This window comes from Panicum virgatum, chromosome 3K, assembly GCF_016808335.1.
Source record: "Panicum virgatum strain AP13 chromosome 3K, P.virgatum_v5, whole genome shotgun sequence".
NCBI classification, from domain to species: Eukaryota; Viridiplantae; Streptophyta; class Magnoliopsida; order Poales; family Poaceae; genus Panicum; species Panicum virgatum.
Window position 1 is genome coordinate 9,721,982 of NC_053138.1, and position 17,461 is coordinate 9,739,442.

General features: G+C 46.1%; 2 protein-coding genes and 1 pseudogene across 2 annotated transcripts; 2 read left to right on the forward strand and 1 right to left on the reverse strand.

Annotated features, from left to right (window-relative positions):
* The first annotated feature begins 1,596 nt into the window (after positions 1-1,596).
* LOC120697411 (probable sucrose-phosphatase 3) lies at positions 1,597-4,814 on the forward strand. The gene is made up of 9 exons (XM_039980643.1): positions 1,597-1,727; positions 2,344-2,460; positions 2,570-2,869; positions 2,968-3,069; positions 3,175-3,369; positions 3,477-3,764; positions 3,989-4,175; positions 4,355-4,401; positions 4,509-4,814. Exons 2-9 carry the CDS (start codon positions 2,401-2,403, stop codon positions 4,599-4,601), a joined length of 1,272 nt encoding a protein of 423 aa, XP_039836577.1. The 5' UTR covers positions 1,597-1,727; positions 2,344-2,400; the 3' UTR covers positions 4,602-4,814.
* LOC120697412 lies at positions 4,549-8,107 on the forward strand (annotated as a pseudogene).
* A 496-nt stretch (positions 8,108-8,603) lies between these two features.
* LOC120701213 lies at positions 8,604-9,975 on the reverse strand. The gene has a single exon (XM_039985349.1). The coding sequence runs from the start codon at positions 9,930-9,932 to the stop codon at positions 8,775-8,777; it is 1,158 nt and encodes a 385-aa protein (XP_039841283.1). The 5' UTR covers positions 9,933-9,975; the 3' UTR covers positions 8,604-8,774.
* Between the last annotated feature and the right edge of the window lie 7,486 nt (positions 9,976-17,461).

Genomic DNA, 17,461 nt, shown 5'->3' on the forward strand with positions numbered 1-17,461 from the left:
CGGAATTCAAGCAATGTTGTGGCCTGTTATGGGCAAGGACTTCTTCTACACATATTTCGTTGAACACTTTGGCTGCAAATGCATCCCATCTAGCTGGAACCTTTGTTACTTTTTCCATCTATAAATTGCAAGATTGGTGGAATTTCTAGTACCATGAATATTTATAGGCTTGATTTCTACTGCACAAAGAAGCAACAAGATTTCTACTGCACAAATTTCTACCAATTCCTAATTTTTCTAGAGCCTGTTGTGCTAACCTTTAAAGCAGTGTTGAGGAGGGAGCCGCTGCGTGGTGCCTGCTGGTGAGGGAGGCGCGCTTCCTGGTGGCTGCAGCAGGGAGGAGGGGAGGCCGGCGGCGCCTCCGGGCGGGCACAGCAGGGAGGAGGGGAGGCCGGCGGCGCCTCCCGGCGGGCGCAGCAGGGAGGAGGGGAGGCCGGCGGCGCCTCCCGGTGGGCGCAGCAGGGAGGAGGGGAGGCGGGGCCGGCGTCAGTGAGGAAGGAGAGGCCGGCGGCCGGCGCTAGGGTGGGAGAGGGGCGGCGGCCAGCGGTAGGGAGGGAGAGGGGCGGCGCCCCCGATCCAGATCTGCTCGGGTGCGGGAGAAGGGGCCGAGGGTCTCTGAGGGAAAAAGCCTCGCGTTTCCAGAGAAGCGACGGTCGAGCCGCGTTTCAATAAAAACTGCGACTATCTTGTTTGTCCATGCTCGATTGTGACGTGTGGCCCACCCATCTGTCGAACTCAACGTACTCCATGTAGTAGTGCTATTTCTTTTAATCACCTAAACGAACGGCATTTTCTTATTACGCAAGATAACCCAAACAATTAATCGAGAGCGACCTAGTAAGTCAGTAAGATGCCCACTGACTGTATGGATAATTTGTTTTACACGTGGATCTCTAGTTTTTCACACTTGGTTCTTATGATTATGACGCAAGACAAAGGAACAACCAAATATGCGATGGATTTAACTTTGGAACCAATTCCATAAGTCTAACAGGTTATGAAATGTCTTTTTTATTGACTAGGTAGTACTCCATTCGTCCCAAATTAAATTTCTAAATATATAATTTTTACTGTACATTTAAATATATATATATATATTATATCTAGAAGTGTAATTAAATTTATGTAGTTAGAAAACTCAAAACGACTAATAATTTAGAATAGAGAGAGTATATCTAATAAGAACGCTTCCTTGTCTATTCAATTCAAACTCTACCCAAGCTCCACCTTAGGCTGAAACCATCCGTTGCCTACTGAGCCACTCTTTAGAAAAAAAGAAAAGTATTATATAGGTACACGCACAAATATTATAATTTTTTTCTCCATCACATTCAATAAAAAATTAATAAAAACAGGCTAGACGATTATAATTTTAAATAAACGCAATGAACTAAAATGCTTTCTGAAATAAAATATTAGGTACGGCTGACAAAGGGGAAATCGTGCTCCGGGAATCGTGAATGTTATGGAAATCGAGGGAGTTACAGCCAAGGTGTCCTTCACCCAGCATGGTAAATCAGAATCAAGTTTACTCTAATTCTCCACTGGGACTGTAATTTGGGTTTTCCTTTGATATGATAACGGAAAGCGCTCGGCAGGAGCGTTTGTTCTTCGCCGCCCACTTGGCCACTTCGCTCGCTCCCCGCCCGGCGGCGCAACGATTCTTTTTCTCCTCGTCCGGAAGCCCCTCCGCAGCCGCAGCCGCGGGCGTCTGCCGTCGCACTCAGGTGACACCCCCGCCTCCTTCCCATTCACCTCCGTCGTCATGTTCTTGCGTGGATGCGGCTACTGTTCGATTTCTTGAAAACTTTTGACTTTCGATCCATGTGCTCAGCCAATGCATTGCGCAATCTCGCATCCGCCCCGTGAATCTGACCCGTACGGCCGCGCAGGTTCGGCTGCGGCGCAGCATGTCCCTGACGGCCGCATTGTTCTGCTCAAAGCCAAATCAAAGTTTGCGCAGCCTGTCCCAATTCCTCCATCAGATGGTGGTCTTGCTGTTTGTCTCACATGGGGTGTGGTGGGGGTTTGGGATAGACGCATATAATTTCCTAGACAACATATATACTCAGCAGGGCTTATCTCCTTCGCCTCCTTATCAGTATATAGGCATATAGCCTGTGTCGATGGCTGCCTGTCAATAACAATTGCTGGTATAGACTTACGGTTGCTTGATTGCTTCTAAGGAGTAAGTATATTAAGGTGGGAGGAGATGCTACCTGTAGATGCAGTCATCCTTTAACTCTTTTTCCCCCATAAAGCAAGACTTTATCAGTTGTTGACCAAGTAGCAGCTGAAGAATAAGGAGCACATTGTTGTGTTTGCCGTGTTTGTCCAGGAAAGTGTACAGTCAAAAGCACTTCTGCTGCTGCTGCTGCTTCTTCAGCTGATTTGTTACGGATGGATAAGCTCGACGGCTCTGCGAGTCTTGTGATTGTCTCCGATCTTGACCAGACGATGGCGCGTGTTTTGATTGAAACCTTTAGTTTAATCCAGATTCAGGAGCTTGCTCATACTGTTCAGTTTTAGAGCTGATCAGTGTCCAATCTTTTGGATAATTTACTCGCAGATCGATCATGACGATCGAGAGAACTTGTCCTTGCTTAGGTTCGAGGCACTGTGGGAGGCCGAGTTCTCCCAAGATTCTCTGCTGGTCTTCTCAACTGGAAGAACGCCTATCAGTTACAAGGGCTTGCAGAAAGACAAGCCTCTGATCACACCAGACATCACTATTATGTCTGTTGGAACTGTGATCGCATATGGGGAAGAGATGATCCGTGATGTTGGCTGGGAGGAATATTTGGACAACAAGTGGGACAGGAATATCGTTGTCGAGGAGACAGCTAAGTTCTCTCAGCTAAAGCCTCAGGCATGTCTAGTTGTTACGATGATTACTTTTTGCTGGTTAGTCCCATTTTGATGTCTGAACTAGAGCAGTGTATGTAATTTCTCGTTGTATTGATGCAGCCAGAGAGGAATCAAGGTCCCCATAAGGTTAGCTTCTTTGTTGGTAAGCAGGATGCTCAGGAAGTAATGGATTCTCTCCCTCAGAAGTTGAAGAAACGAGGGGTAAGGCACATGCCTCGAGATTTCTCTTTCAGTTTTTTCCTCAATTATTTTAATTTTTTAATACTGAAGAAACTTGTTTTTTACTTTCTGCTTAACTGTGACCAGCTAGATGTGAAAATAGTCTACAGCAGTGGCGAGGCCCTTGATGTTTTACCACAAGGTGCAGGAAAAGGGCAGGCTCTTGTATATTTGTTGAATACACTCAAATCACACGGGAAAGCACCAAATAATACTCTTGTTTGTGGTGACTCTGGAAATGATGCAGAATTATTCAGTGTCCCATCTGTACATGGCGTCATGGTCAGTGGTTCTTTGCACAAGGAGTTTCTTGAAACTGTCAAGTAATGTACGCTCATTACAATGGTTACTTCGATTAGCTTACTAAACGTTTTTTAAATCATGCTCAGGTCAGTAATGCCCAAGAGGAGCTGCTTCAGTGGTATGAAGAAAATGCAAAAAATAATCCTGAAATAATTCATGCAACTGAGAGATGCGCTGCCGGTATCATGCAAGCTATCGGTCATTTTAAACTAGGACCCAATGTTTCTGCAAGAGATCTCGATTTCCCTTATCCAAAGGCAGACACCATCAAGCCTGCAGAAGTGGTGGTGAAGTTCTATGTTCTCTATGAGAAGTGGCGGAGGGGTGAGCTTCCAAATTCTTCATCAGTTATGGAGTACTTGAAAAGCATTACTGTAAGTACTTCGTTTTTTCAGTTCTCAGAGTACACTTGGCCTTTGTTTGTTCATATCTGTTATGTTTTAGTCTTGGTCACTTTCATACAGTGGCCAGCACAGAAATTAATTACACATTTCATAGTCTTGGTCACTACTTGTCATTTGTCTGAGAAAATACACATTTTGCTGCCTCAAATTGTTTCTTTGAAATTTTTCTTCAACGGATCCTTTTTCTTTTGTAGCATTTGAATGGAACAATTATTCATCCTTCTGGATCAGAGTGTTCTCTTCACGCATCCATTGAAGCTCTAAGTTCTTGCTATGGTGACAAACAAGGCAACAAGTTCCGGGTATGGGTGGATAGACTAGTTACATCACCAATTGGTACAAGTAACTGGTTGGTGAGGTTTGATAACTGGGAAATAGAAGGTCTGCCCTCATCCTCTTCACATGATAAACTGATGGTGGCCCTTAATACCTATCAGTAGTTGCCACTTTTTCATATAGCTTCATGACATGTTTGATTTTATCATGCCATGTCTTTATTTCCTTGTTGTTTCTTTAGTCCTTGTATTATTGAGCTTCACTGTATTTCCTGCTGTTCTCAGGCGGTGCTTGGTATTGCTGCCGCACTACTCTTCTGCTGAACATGAAGGTAAATTCTCCTGATTCTATGATAATTGTTGGTTGTCCTGCAGTTACTTAGTCACGTGCACCTATATAGTGTATATTTTAACTATTTGTATCTTCTTTAACTCACAGCCTGAGACTCTAGAGGGCTTGGAGCTGACACACATTCACAAGACCTGGGTTGAAGGGCACTCTTCAGGGAGCGAGCACACATTCATCTTGTAGGTCAATTAGTCACTTGCAAAGTGCAAACAGGCATAGCATATATTTTTCTTCAAGAGTCCAAATAGAATCAGAATGTATTTGCAGGTACACTCGATGCTTGGTAATTCCATGTAATGTACAATAAAACATGTTCCATGATTTTGTCTTGTGAAGTCCATGAGATCCCAAAATTAACTGAAGCTCTTGCTTGAAAGAAAAAGTTTGTTGATTTCACATGATTCAGTAATGGGACCTGTTGTTCTCTTTTGCTGAGTCCCTTAAGGACAATTAATTATGACCCTTGCAAAAGAAGATTTTTTTTTGAAAAGTAAAAAGAAGTAACAGTGTGTGCAAATTGGTCTAACCCAGCACAGACAGTATAATGTCTCAAACAAGTTGTCCTGGTCCATGGTCATTCCAGAAGCTGCAGCTTCATTTTGTCTGCAATTCTTATCACCCTGGTCCATGATCATTTGTCCAACCTGCTGCAGTGCGCAGTCGTTGTTGACGGGCCTGAATTCCTTGAGGCACAAGTCATCTTTACCTTCTCTTCCTCGTTTTTAACATAAAATAAGACCTCGTCCCTGGTTGACCAGAGGGTTGGTGAAGAATACATAAGAAGCACATTGCTGTGATTTGTCAGGTTTATTCAGGGAACTGAACAGCAGAAGCACTCAACTTTATCCAGCAATCTTCGCAGGAGCTTCGATGGATAAATTCGATGGTTCAGCCCGACTTTTGATAGTTTCGGATCTTGACCAGACCATGGTGTGTAAACCTTTAATTTTTTTATCTATCCAGACTCAGGAGCTGACCCATGCTGTGTTCTTCTATACGGTTGATCAGAGCTTAATGTTTTGGAACATTCACATGCAGGTTGATCATGATGATCCAGAAGACCTATCCTTGCTCAGGTTCGGGGCACTCTGGGAGGCTGAATTTGCCCATGATTCTCTCCTGATCTTCTCGACTGGGAGATCGCTGATCAGCTACAACAATTTGAGGAAAGAGAAGCCTCTGATCACTCCGGACATCACTGTCATGTCTGTGGGAACTGTGATAGCTTACGATGCAGATATGATTCGTGATGTTGACTGGGAGGAGTATCTGAACAGCAACTGGGACCGGGATATCGTGATCGAGGAGGCTGCAAAGTTCCCTCAGCTAAAGCCTCAGGCATATTTCCATCCAGATGCATGCATGGTCACGTTGCCTCTTTGTTTTGGGGCTGACGCCGTTTTTTTTTAAAGCAGATGCTGAGCTGAATGCTCTCTGTGAGTATCTAACTTATGTTTGTATGGATGCAGCCGAAGAATGAGCAGAGTCCCCATAAGGTTTCCTTTTTGGTTGACAAGCAATGTGCTCAGGAAGTGATGTATGCTCTCCCTCAGAAGTTGCAGAATCGTGGGGAAAGATCAATTTTATTATTAATATGGAGGCATTTACCAGTAGAGCATTGTTTTGAATTTACTGTTTATTTTTCTGTGACCAGATACATGTAAAAATAATCTTCAGCTACGGTGTGCTTCTTGATGTGTTACCTCAAGGCGCAGGAAAAAGGGCAGGCTCTTCAATATTTGCTGAACAAGTTCAGTTTTCAGGGGAAAGCACCGAACAATATTCTTGTTTGTGGTGACTCTGGAAATGATACAGAGTTATTCAGTGTCCCATCGATCCATGGCGTCATGGTTAGTAATTCAGTGCACAATAATTTCTTGTTAAAACTCTCTGCTAAAGTTCATTGCTGACATTTGTTGCAAGGGCATTGGTGGTAACTGACAATGGCTGCTAGCCTACTAGTCTCCCATAACTCTGTATCTACAATGTGGTCAGCAATGCCCATTAACTAAACTTACTAGAGCCTTTTGAAACTGTAAGATTGTGTATGATGCGTGGGATATATTGCATTGAGCCTCTAGGGTGAATATATGGGAGTACATGGCTTGGAGGGCAAGTAGCCTCTCCTAGAGATAAGGAAGGTTATCCGTGATTACAGTCAATCCTAAACTAACCATATCCGAAGTTGCCTAATATACTCTAACAGGAACCATGTTCAGGTCAGCAATGCCCAAGAGGAGCTTCTTCAGTGGTACGAAGAAAATGCAACATATAATCCCAAGATAATTCATGCAACGAAGAGATGTGCCGCCGGTATCATGGAAGCTATTGGACACTTCAAACTAGGACCTAGTGTTTCTGCTAGGGATCTTGAACTCCCTTATCCAAAGTTAGACATCATCAAACCTGCAGATGTTGTGGTGAAGTTCTATGTTCTCTATGAGAAGTGGCGGAGAGGCGAAGTTCAAAAGTCCTCATCAGTAATACAGTACTTGAAGAGCATTGCTGTAAGTACTTCCTTTGTTTGATTTCTTAGAGCAACCTGGTTTAAGTTTTTTTTTTTTACTAAGATCGGTGGGGAAAAAATCCCCCAGTGAGATTGCCTTTTTTTGTATATATAAAAATGAGAGATAAAAGCAGCTATAACACACAATCTCTTAGAGCAACCTGGTTTAAGTTCATTGGCATCATTTTTATCTATAATCACTTTATTAAGTAGACAGTTCAAGTTGCAGTGTGCAAAAAATGAACGATGCATTACATATCAGCATCTCCCCAACCTGATCAAATTGCGTAGTAATTTTTTGCCTGACAAAATGTACATTTTCCTGCCTATTACTGTTTCCTTGAGCTTCCTACAAGGTTTAAACCTTTCTCTTTTTTTCCCTTTATTAGCATTTGAATGGAACAATTATTCATCCTTCTGGATTGGAGCATTCTCTTCATGCATCCATTGATGCACTTGGTTCGTGCTATGGTAACAAATGAGGCAAGAAGTTCCGGGCATGGGTGGACGGGCTTGTTACATCACTGATCGGTACTAGTAACTGGTTGGTTAAGTTTGAAAACTGGGAAATGGAAGGTATGGCCTCAGAACTATTCTCATGTTGAACTAATTTTGGTAGTTATCAATTCCAATTGTTGTCAGTTGGTTTAGCTAGCTCCCTCGCATCATGTGACTCTTCATTTATATAATATTGATTTACTCCAGCTTCATGATTTATATTTCTTCCATTTTCAGGTGATGCTCGGTATTGCTGCCACACAACTCTTCAGCTGAATATGAAGGTAGATTCTCCCGATCCTACTAGAATCCTTTTTGGTCCTGCAGTTACATACATGATGCATTATAAGTTTCCATATCTTATGCTGTTACTATCTGCTTCAACTGACAGCCTGAGATTCCTGAGGGCCTGGAGCTGGTACATATCCACAAGACCTGGCTTGAAGAACACTCTGCAGGGAGTGAGCACATGTTCATCATCTAGATCATTTTATCATCTGCAATGTAAACGTAGTGTTATCATTACAATTTTTTCCTCAGGAGTCCAGATAGAATAAGAATGTACTGCCAGACAGAGGGCTCGGTGCTCTCGGAAATTACATGTGTCAAAAACAAAAACTATTCAATGATTCTATCTCGTCAAGTTCAAGATATCCATAAATCATCAGAAGATCTTGTCTCAAAATTGGTTATGGATTGTCACATGATTAACAAATAGTGTGGTCTCTTCCCCCTCTTTATTATGATAGCTGCAAAGGAAAAAAAAAACAAGTTTGCAAAAAAAGACAGAAAAACCAGATTTAAGGTAAACATTCTGGCCACTGCACAGTAACATCTTTGGCATGCATTTAGACCTAATTGTTGATCATCTGTCTTGAAGTATATCCCAGATATTATTTTGTTTCCTGAAGTGAAAATGACACCCTGTCCAGCAACATATACTTTACGAGATCCGAATGGTTTCTCTGTTAAACATTACTCTTTGTTATGGAGCATATATAGATGGACAAAGCACAATCCATGGAGAAAAAGAAAAGTTATATGGACAACCATATTCTCAGTAACCGTGAAAAACAATCCTGAACTTTGTCCTCCAATAATAATTAGAAACGAGCAAAACGAGCAAAAACTCTTGCTATTTGTCGGCATTATGCCTAAGCCACTGGGTGAGACTGTATTAATGAATGGTTGTGCCTTATACAGAGGCCCGGAATAAAATTTAGCTTATCTCAAAAAGAAGGCAACTGCAGAAACACGATTCTTTCGGCATACAACAAGACTGACATTATCATGCTCACACTGCAAGCTCGGGAAAATGGCAGCAGATGTGAACAAACAAAGTAACGTGAAAACTAGAGAACAAGTCCAACATATGCCAAACAAATGTTACACGCAAGTTCAACATATGCCAAACAAATGTCACACGCAATACTCCAGATAGAGTGGTGGAATTCTGCTGCCAAGCCGTCGTCCACCTCCTCTGCCACTTCTTCTGTAGGCAACATCCAAAATGGCGGGCGCAGCGGGTCCACGAATTCCCTGGAGGGCCGTTGCACTTCTTCAGTCCCCCTCTCCAAGTCGATGATATGCACAAAGTTCTCGTTGATCGCATAGTGATTCAGAAAGTATATGCAGTTGCCCTGGAGGCCATGTTCCCCAGCAGAGCACGATGCTCCGAAGTTGGACTCCCCGATCCGATCTCCGCCGAGAAGAAACACCCGATCACCAATCCCGTCGACCTGGCACCACGCCGGCGCCGAGAAATCCATCCTGTGCACGGTGACCTCGGCGATCTTGTGCACGTTCTCGCCGTCGAAGATGACGACGACCAGAAACAGATCGCCGCGGGACTCGACGAGGTAGCTCGACCATATCGTCCTCGGCGTGCTGTCAGGAAGGTCAACCATGTCGACTTCGAATGCCCCGTAGGTCGGCTCGCCGTCGACGGGGTCAAACTCGACGAATCCCATCTCGTACCCGCTGAGCTCGAAGTAGACCGTGCCCCCAACGGCGGCGATGCCCTTGTGCCAGGCCATGTGCCTCGCCACGGGCTGGTCGTCGGCGTTGTATACGGTGACCGTGTAGCACCGGCGCCGCCACTTGGTGCCTCCGACGGTGCACAGCCAGTACTCGAACTTGTCCCTGTCCAGGTCGAGGACCATGACGGCGCAGAAGGCGGCGCGCGGGTCGTCGGAGAGCACGCACTTGCAGTCGGTTGGGAAGTCCTCGTCCATGTCCGGCAGCGCGATCCGCTCGCCGTCCTCCGGGCGCCACAGGAAGGTGCGCAGGGAGGCCGGGTCCAGCGCGAGCACCCACCCCTGCGGCGTCTCGAAGCAACGGTGGTCCTGGAGCAGGCCGATGGTCGCGTTCACCAGGGATCGCCCGGCGATGCCGTACTGCGCCTGGGGCTCGTAGTACTCGGGGCCGACGTCGTGCAGCAGCAACGGGAGCGCCACCGCCGCCGTCGAGCTCGGCGGAGAGGCGGCAGCTGCCATGGCTCTCGTCTCCATTGGATGGAATCGGATCGAGTGGAGCGTCGAGGCCAATCGAAGGCTCCTGCTCCTTGTTGCTGCAAAGCCTCCACAGCGCCGTGCCTTTAAATATATCTAGTCGATCTTCCTGGTCGTGGTCGCTGGTCGGAGTCAGATCCGATCCGAGTCAGCGCTTCTTGGTTGCCGCGGTCTCGGAGTCGGACTGTCGGAGTCGGAGTCGGAGTCGGTCTCCTGCAAAATCAATTTCTTTGGAAAAATCAATCGATTTTCCTTTCCATTTTCCAATATGGAGGAATCGAGCGAAATCGAGGGAATCGCCAAATTCGAGCATTAGTCAGGCCAGGTCGCGACTCCCTTGCCTGTAACAAACAGCCTACTCTCCGCCGCCGCTCTGCCGACAGCAGCACACAGCACGAGCAGTCGCCAGTCGCCGTCGCCACCACAATTCGTTGCAGGTTGCAGCAGACTGCAGGCCCAAGCCATGCGCTGCAGACAGGCGACGAGACCAACGCTTGAGATGCTGCTCGGAACGGACGCGCCCGCGACGGGCCTTGCAACCACACGCATGACGCCCTGCGACTGTCCTCTCCGATCCACCAGCGCCGTCCCCGATCTCCAAGCACCACGACGCTGGCCGTGCAGGTCGTCCAGCGCAACGCCGACTAGGATCCGGCTGCACCGCATCCTCCTCACTCCTGCCGCTACCGGCACTGACGCGCCCAGCTCGTGTGAGTTCGACAAAGAGGCTATAGGTAGAGTGCATGCTTCACCAAGTGCTGACACACAGTTTGCTGCACATTACTCCTGTTTAGCATCTTTACCATCATGCAAATCATGCACTGGTACGTGCGGAGAACCAGAGATCAAATCTGTTCATGTAAAATGCAAATTAAGTATTTCTAGCATGCATGTCATTTCACAAAATCATGATTGACATAGAAAACAAAAAAATATTAAGGCATATCCAGGAAAAAGAAGTACTAATAGTCTTCTCATTTACTCCGATTGTCTGAAACAAATCCGATCGAAATGGAGTTTATGTATAATCCATACTAAAATGGGTTCGAACGCTATTCCAAAACAATTTAGCAAAATCAGATGATGTGGTACTAGAGATCGAGCACTGTATATCAAGATCATAATCCTTTTAGAAGCAGTGAGATACAATTACAATTACACATGCAGCTGGAAAGTTGCATATATAGCACAGGGTAGCTTAGCTATAAAATTATTGTTCACGAAGAGTGTGTGGCTGGTCCCCACACTTGAGCAATGTACATTTACAAAGACAAACAAAAGTGTGCAGGTTAATTTTTATGAGATTTTTTTCTTACACTGTAGATGTGTTGCTGACATATCAATACTATATAAGCGCATGAGTTTGGCTACAGTAGTCGATATTATTCTCTGAAGTTGGAAATGTTGTTCCTCAATGTTGAATATTTGCTCTTCAATATTGTAAATGGATAGGATAGGAACCAAAATGTTGTGGCTGCCATAGGCCCTGTTTGGGACCACGAGCACCAAGAGCGTGACGCTTATACGCTAACGCAGCTCGGATGTCGCTTACGCGACCCCCCCCCCCCCCCCCGGTTCAAACTTCAGTGTTTTACGTTGGGGGCGTTCGGCAAACACGCATCCGCCGTGAGTCGTTCGGCGAGATTATTTCTGCGTTTAAGCATCGTCAACGCCGTCCCAAACAAGGCCATATTAGGTTGCAGAAGTTGTTCATTGCTTTTGTTTGTCGTATGTGATTTTGTTTGAAGACTATTGATGTTGTGTTTGATTTGGATTTATATCGATAAAAAGCAAGAGAAAAGATCAATACACAATTTCAGTTTGTGTGAGGAGGATCGGAGCAGTTCGGAGGCGTCCCTGGCTCCCGGCAAGGCGGCAATGGCAACGGCTACCCTTGTTTATAAAGCTGACCACAGGGGGGCCATGCCAGGGGAAGAATACATGCGTCGCTCGCTCGAGACGCCACCCAAGCAGAGGCACGAGTTCACGCCCCAATCCCCACCCCGCTCCTGTAACACTCAGGTGTTAATCCACTGTAGTTAGAATTAATTAAGGTCATCAGTTCAACCTCACACGACAAAGCACGAAACCAAAGCTTCTTCTGTCAGCCTGGGCCGGACCGGTCTGACCGGTCGGGGCGACTGGTCTGACCGGTTGAACTGGTTTCAACCGTTTTGAGGGGCCCCACAGTATTTAAACTGCCCTCTCTCTCTCCCTCACCAACTCCCTCGCCCTCACCGTGCCCAGCTCGCCTCTCCCGAGCTCTCCCTCTCCTCAAGCCCCAAATCCCCAATCCTCCCTTTCCACTTGATTCCAAGGCCAAGGAAGGATCAAACCGGCGTGGGGGAACTTCTTCTTCGTGATTCCCTCCCTGGGAAGCCGTGGGTCCGAGTTCTTCGTGGGGGAGGAGCCCATTCAAGGTAAACAAGCTAGGGTTGGGTGATCTCCTTTTCTCGGTGGTTATAGGTGAATCCCTTTGGTCAAACACCTCTAGATGTAACCATGAACTAAAGCCTAGGAGGGATTTAGAATTTGTGGGCTAGTTGACACATCCAAGGTATCTCATCTAGGGTTGGGTGAATCCATCTTTCTAGAGGGTTTTAGTCGATTTCCTTGGATCAAGATCATCTATATGCATCTACGAACTAGGGCCTAGAAAGGATTTGAAATTTGTGGGCTAGTTTAGCCGCGACTTGGATTCCAGTTTGTGGTCTGGGTAGGACTGGTCTGACCGGTCGGAGGGACCGGTATCTCGGTTGAGTTAAATGGGACCGGTCTGACCGGTATGGGGAACCGGTCTGACCAGTGCTAGCAGGGCTGAGAGGGTTAAGTCAGGGTTTGTTGGTGCAAATAGTTAGAAATTAATTTGGTTATTGGTTACTTATAATTTTTATAAATCATGCATGCATTTCTTATGTCATATGCATATGCATACGTGTAGCAGCCGCGGCAGAGGAGGTGGTGTACGAGGTGGTTGCGGAGCCACAGGAACCGCAGGGGCCAGGGGCAAGCCCCGCCGCAGGAGGTTCGTGGGGAAACGGCCCAAGGCCCAGCTGACCCTAGCACCGAGCAGCAGACGCAAGGCAAGCCTCGGTGCATGTCCTATTATTTTAAATTATAACACCAATATGTATGTATTTATTACTTGTGCATTACGTTTCAGGAGTTGTTTGGAACCCTAGTTGCATGATCCCTAGGTTTCTCTGAGTTATACTAGTATGTATAGGTTGATAGAATTGCTATGCTTAATGGTTCCCGGTAGAAGACGAGTGATTTCTTGTCACTCGCGAGGTATATGATGTTTAGAAGTTGAGTAATTTCCGGTTACTCGCGAGATATAAGATACATTTGTATTCCAGTACTTGAGTTGTGAATTTGAGATGAAATGAATGAAGAAATGAGACCGGACGGGAAATGATGAGGATGCATAGGTATGGCAGCAGGACAGGGTTCCTGGTTGTCTTAGTCCCGTCTGTGTCGGTTAAGGACCGGTCGTTGTCAGCAGTGCTGATCGGGGATTGAACTGTACTAACCGCATACCGGGAGTAGGAGGTAGTCGAAACCGGTAAGCCGAGTACTGCTTTGCTTCGAAAGTACAGGAACCTGCACCCAACTCCTGGGGTAGTCGCGGAGAATCGGGGATGCATATGTTTACTTTTGGTGGTCTCACATTGAGCTCGGCTGACCATATGTCGTTGGGCTGGTTCCCGTAGTTCGAGGCGGGAAGGGGAAAGGTTGGTGCATGGGGTCCGACGGGGATTTTGCGTGCCGTGTTGGTTAGGTCCATCTTGCAAGGTTAAATCGAATCGATTCGCTGTGTCTTGCGGTTATGAGGGCCTTGATCTATTTGCTGCATCTTAGCAAAATGTTAGAATGTGAGTTATGTGTGTGTGTAATGTTGAATACATTGAATTATTATTGATTGCACCACCATGTTTGCTATAGTTGATTTATGCAAATATTAGATTAGAGTAAATTTATATAGAATTCGGGGCTAAAATAATGAAAGTAAGGAATTACTTTAGCCGCTTTAGCTGTAAAAATAACTACCAGCCAAAAGTCTTGCATGTCTAGGTATGTGGGCTAAGTTATACCCACTGGTCGGGTAAGTCTTGCTGAGTATTAGTTACTCAGGGATTTGTTACCACATATTTTTATTTCAGGGCACCCGGACGTGGATTTCTGCCCCTGCTGCGTCAAATTTATCCGCCGTGATGCAGAGGGGTGGGAAGTGGTGGATAGAGACCCTTAGCTTAGGAATTTGGTGGGTTGTACCCTTGTGGGCAGAGGGTGCAACCTCTCTGTTTTGCTTAGACCGATTTGACCGGTCAGCGGACCGGTCTGACTGGTGGACTTTGGGCTGGATCTATGCAGGTCGGTCTGACCGGTTGTGGGAACCTGTATGACTGGTATGTCAAGGCAGAGCGTCAGACAGCATCGTAGCATAGTAGTCTCTTGATGTAAATTCTAGTTGATCGTTGTAAAACTTGTAAGTTATGTATGTAGTTGAACCTGGATCGTAAAACTATTGTATTTGAACTCGGTTTGTAAAAATTATATTTTATCCTTTATTGTTGCGCTGTTATATTTTTCAAGTATTCGTTGTGCTTGTACCATCTGTGCCCGCCTTCGTGTGGGACTACCGGTGTTGTTTCGATCGGGCCGTGGGTTGAGAAAGGACTGTCAAATTAAACCATTAAGCTAATGCGCCCAATGTGTTTAAATGACAGTCATTACGCTTAATTTAGAGTTTTAATTTGGCGGTTCCGTCACAGCTTCTGCCCCTCCCGGCCATCCCGCCCACACCGCCATGGGCGGCGTCCGCAGCACCTAAGGCGGTGCGCGTGCTACCCTCAACCGCGCAGTCCTAGTGGCGCTGCTCGCCTGCCGGGCTCCCTCATCTCGAAGATCATCTTCGGCGCTGGTGTGAGGGCGACCAAGTCCATGTTTGTGGCGGATTTCTCCGCCACGCCACCGGGATCGTCCCCTCTTGCACTAGCCGCCAGCCCCTACCCTTCCCCCTCCGGCCTCAAGGGTAATGGGAAGGCTGGGGATTGATGCAGTTCTTGGCCCCCAACCAAGAACTCCTCAGCCAAGAACTCCTCCACCGCCGACACCGAGCAGAGGCCTGGGGACCGTGGATCGGGCGGCTTCGCCACAAGCGAGGGGGACGAGGGGGGCGCCGACAAGAATCCCAATGACCCCAGCCTCAGCGCGACCTCGACAGCCGCCAAGGCGCGCCCTGCTTCCGCTGGGCGGGCCTCATCTCCGGCACCCGTATCGTGAGGGCCCTCTTCAGCGATGAGCTCTCACCGATGTCAGGCTTCTGCAGCGCCTTGGCGGGATTATCGCTGACTGTGCCCTCCTCCTGCCCCTGCCCCTCCCCTTCCACTTCCTGCCTCGAGGTGAAGGGGAAGGCTGGGGACTACGTCCATCCATAGGGACAGGGGGCAACCCCTCCAAGCCCGCTGGCTCCGCCGAGCAGGGAGCGACGACCTCAACTCTGGCGCCCATACCGTGAGGGCCCTCTTCGGCGATGAGCGCTCACCGGCATTGGGATTCTACAGCGCCTCGGCAGGATTATCGCTGCCCGCGCCCTCCTCCCGCCCCTCCCCTTCCCCCTCCGGCCTCGAGGGGAAGGGGAAGGCTGGGGACTATGATTCTTGGCCATCCACAGGACAAGGGCCAAACCCTTCAAGCCCTCTGTCACCGCCGAGCAGGGAAGCGACGACCTCTTGTTGGCGAGCAGCTTCGCCCAGGCCGTGGAGGAGGACTCGTGGCGCGACACCACCTCCTCTATGGCGCAAGCGCAACCCAGTAAGCTCAAGACAAGAGCATCTATAGGATCTACTCTCTTGATGGGCAGATACCCGCGCTGCCTCTGGGAGGAGCGTGTCCCCCTCTGGATGCTGTTCAAGCATGCAAATACTTGCCGCTACAGATGCAGCACGACCCTGTTTGGTGAGGCGGAAAAGCGCCAGTATGAGGAGCAGGCAAAGAAGGCCCGACAGCAAGATCACACTAAGCGCAAGTGGCGCTGATTGTTCGTCGTCCTATATGGCAATTTTGACTAAGGATTGTTTTGGTGTTTCATTGTTTGTGTCCTCAAATGCTAGTAGAAGAATAGTGTGGTGTTGGTATGTGATATGCATCAGTGCCAGAATTGTTCTTAACCTCTATAGAACATTATATTTTCAGAGTTAAGGTTGAAGAGCAGTTTGCACGTTCGATAGGGAGAAATCAATTTTGTTCAAATTTTATCTCTGGTAGAGGAGCCTCTGATCACTTTGGACATCTCTGGTAGGACTTAGCAGATGTCACATGATAAACCAATTGTGTAAGTTATTCGGTATCAGTAGCTGCCATTTTGTTCAGATATAGCTGCACGTGGTTTTGAAGAAACAGAAAAGAGATATAACTGAACGACATCTTCTTCAATTGTAACATGCCAAGATTCTTTTGTTTCTATCAATTTTTAAAATAGCAGGCTAAGGCATTTAGCGGCTGATGTTTGTAGAGACTAAGAAAGTCTATAGCGGAATATAACCTAGCTAACTCATTTAGTTGTTCTGTAAATACCATGTGTGGAAAAATTGGCGACCCTAACCAACTCTATATTAAAACTCAATTTTTTATTCACCATAACTTAATAAAACACATAACTATTGCACTCTTTATGTAGCTACCATACCGTGACACTATCACACTACATAGCAATCTTGCCATCTCCTGCTTGAGACCTCTTATGCCATGGTATGGCAAGAGGGGAGGGAAGCACCAATATTTATAGGACTTCATGACTCATATGATTTTGCCATGTGTTCATCTTCTACACACTTCTTTACAAAATATCTAACTATAGAATTTTTTTCATACTTATCTAACCATACAAATATCAAATTTCTGGAGTATTTTATATTTCCCTATGAAGCATTATAACCATGGTTCATGTATACTCTCTAATCTTCTAGAAGCTTCTCATAATTATGTATTTCTACTTCAACACCATTTATAAATCTATGAATAATTTTGCATATAAATATGAAATCAAGAAAATTTTATATACTGAAGTACGTCTTGAGCTTCATTCCCTTGTTACATCATTGACGAAATACTAAATTTTGTAAATGACGAAGTTCAATACTAAACTAACAATAAATAGAGATTAATTATATGATTTAGTTGGCTAAATAAACCTTAATTTAGCAGTTATAATGAGATATAGTCGGCTATTAGCGGATTTAGCCTTTTAAAGCTAAGAGATGGATATTCTAGTTTTCTCCTCTTTCGAAAGCTATAGCGGTGGCTATAGCCGGCTATTTAGAATCTTAGTTTTCTATATGCATTTTCATGTTCTTCCTTGGCTGCTCGATCCGTATTAAGTCTGAACTGAACTTTTCCATTTTATCTACCTGAGCTTCACTAGTTTAATGTCTCTTCTATTCTTAGTTGGGATCTTCGGTATTGCTGTTGCACAAACCTTATGAATATGAAGGTAGGTTTTCCATATGGATTCATCTAGAGATAGT

Coding starts and splice junctions, on each gene's coding strand:
- LOC120697411 (XM_039980643.1), top strand. CDS start 2,401: ATGGATAAGCTCGACGGCTCTGCGAGTCTTGTGATTGTCTCCGATCTT. Junction 2,461..2,569: donor CCGATCTTGACCAGACGATG/GCGCGTGTTTTG, acceptor ATTTACTCGCAG/ATCGATCATGACGATCGAGA. Junction 3,370..3,476: donor CATCTGTACATGGCGTCATG/GTCAGTGGTTCT, acceptor AATCATGCTCAG/GTCAGTAATGCCCAAGAGGA.
- LOC120701213 (XM_039985349.1), bottom strand. CDS start 9,932: ATGGAGACGAGAGCCATGGCAGCTGCCGCCTCTCCGCCGAGCTCGACG.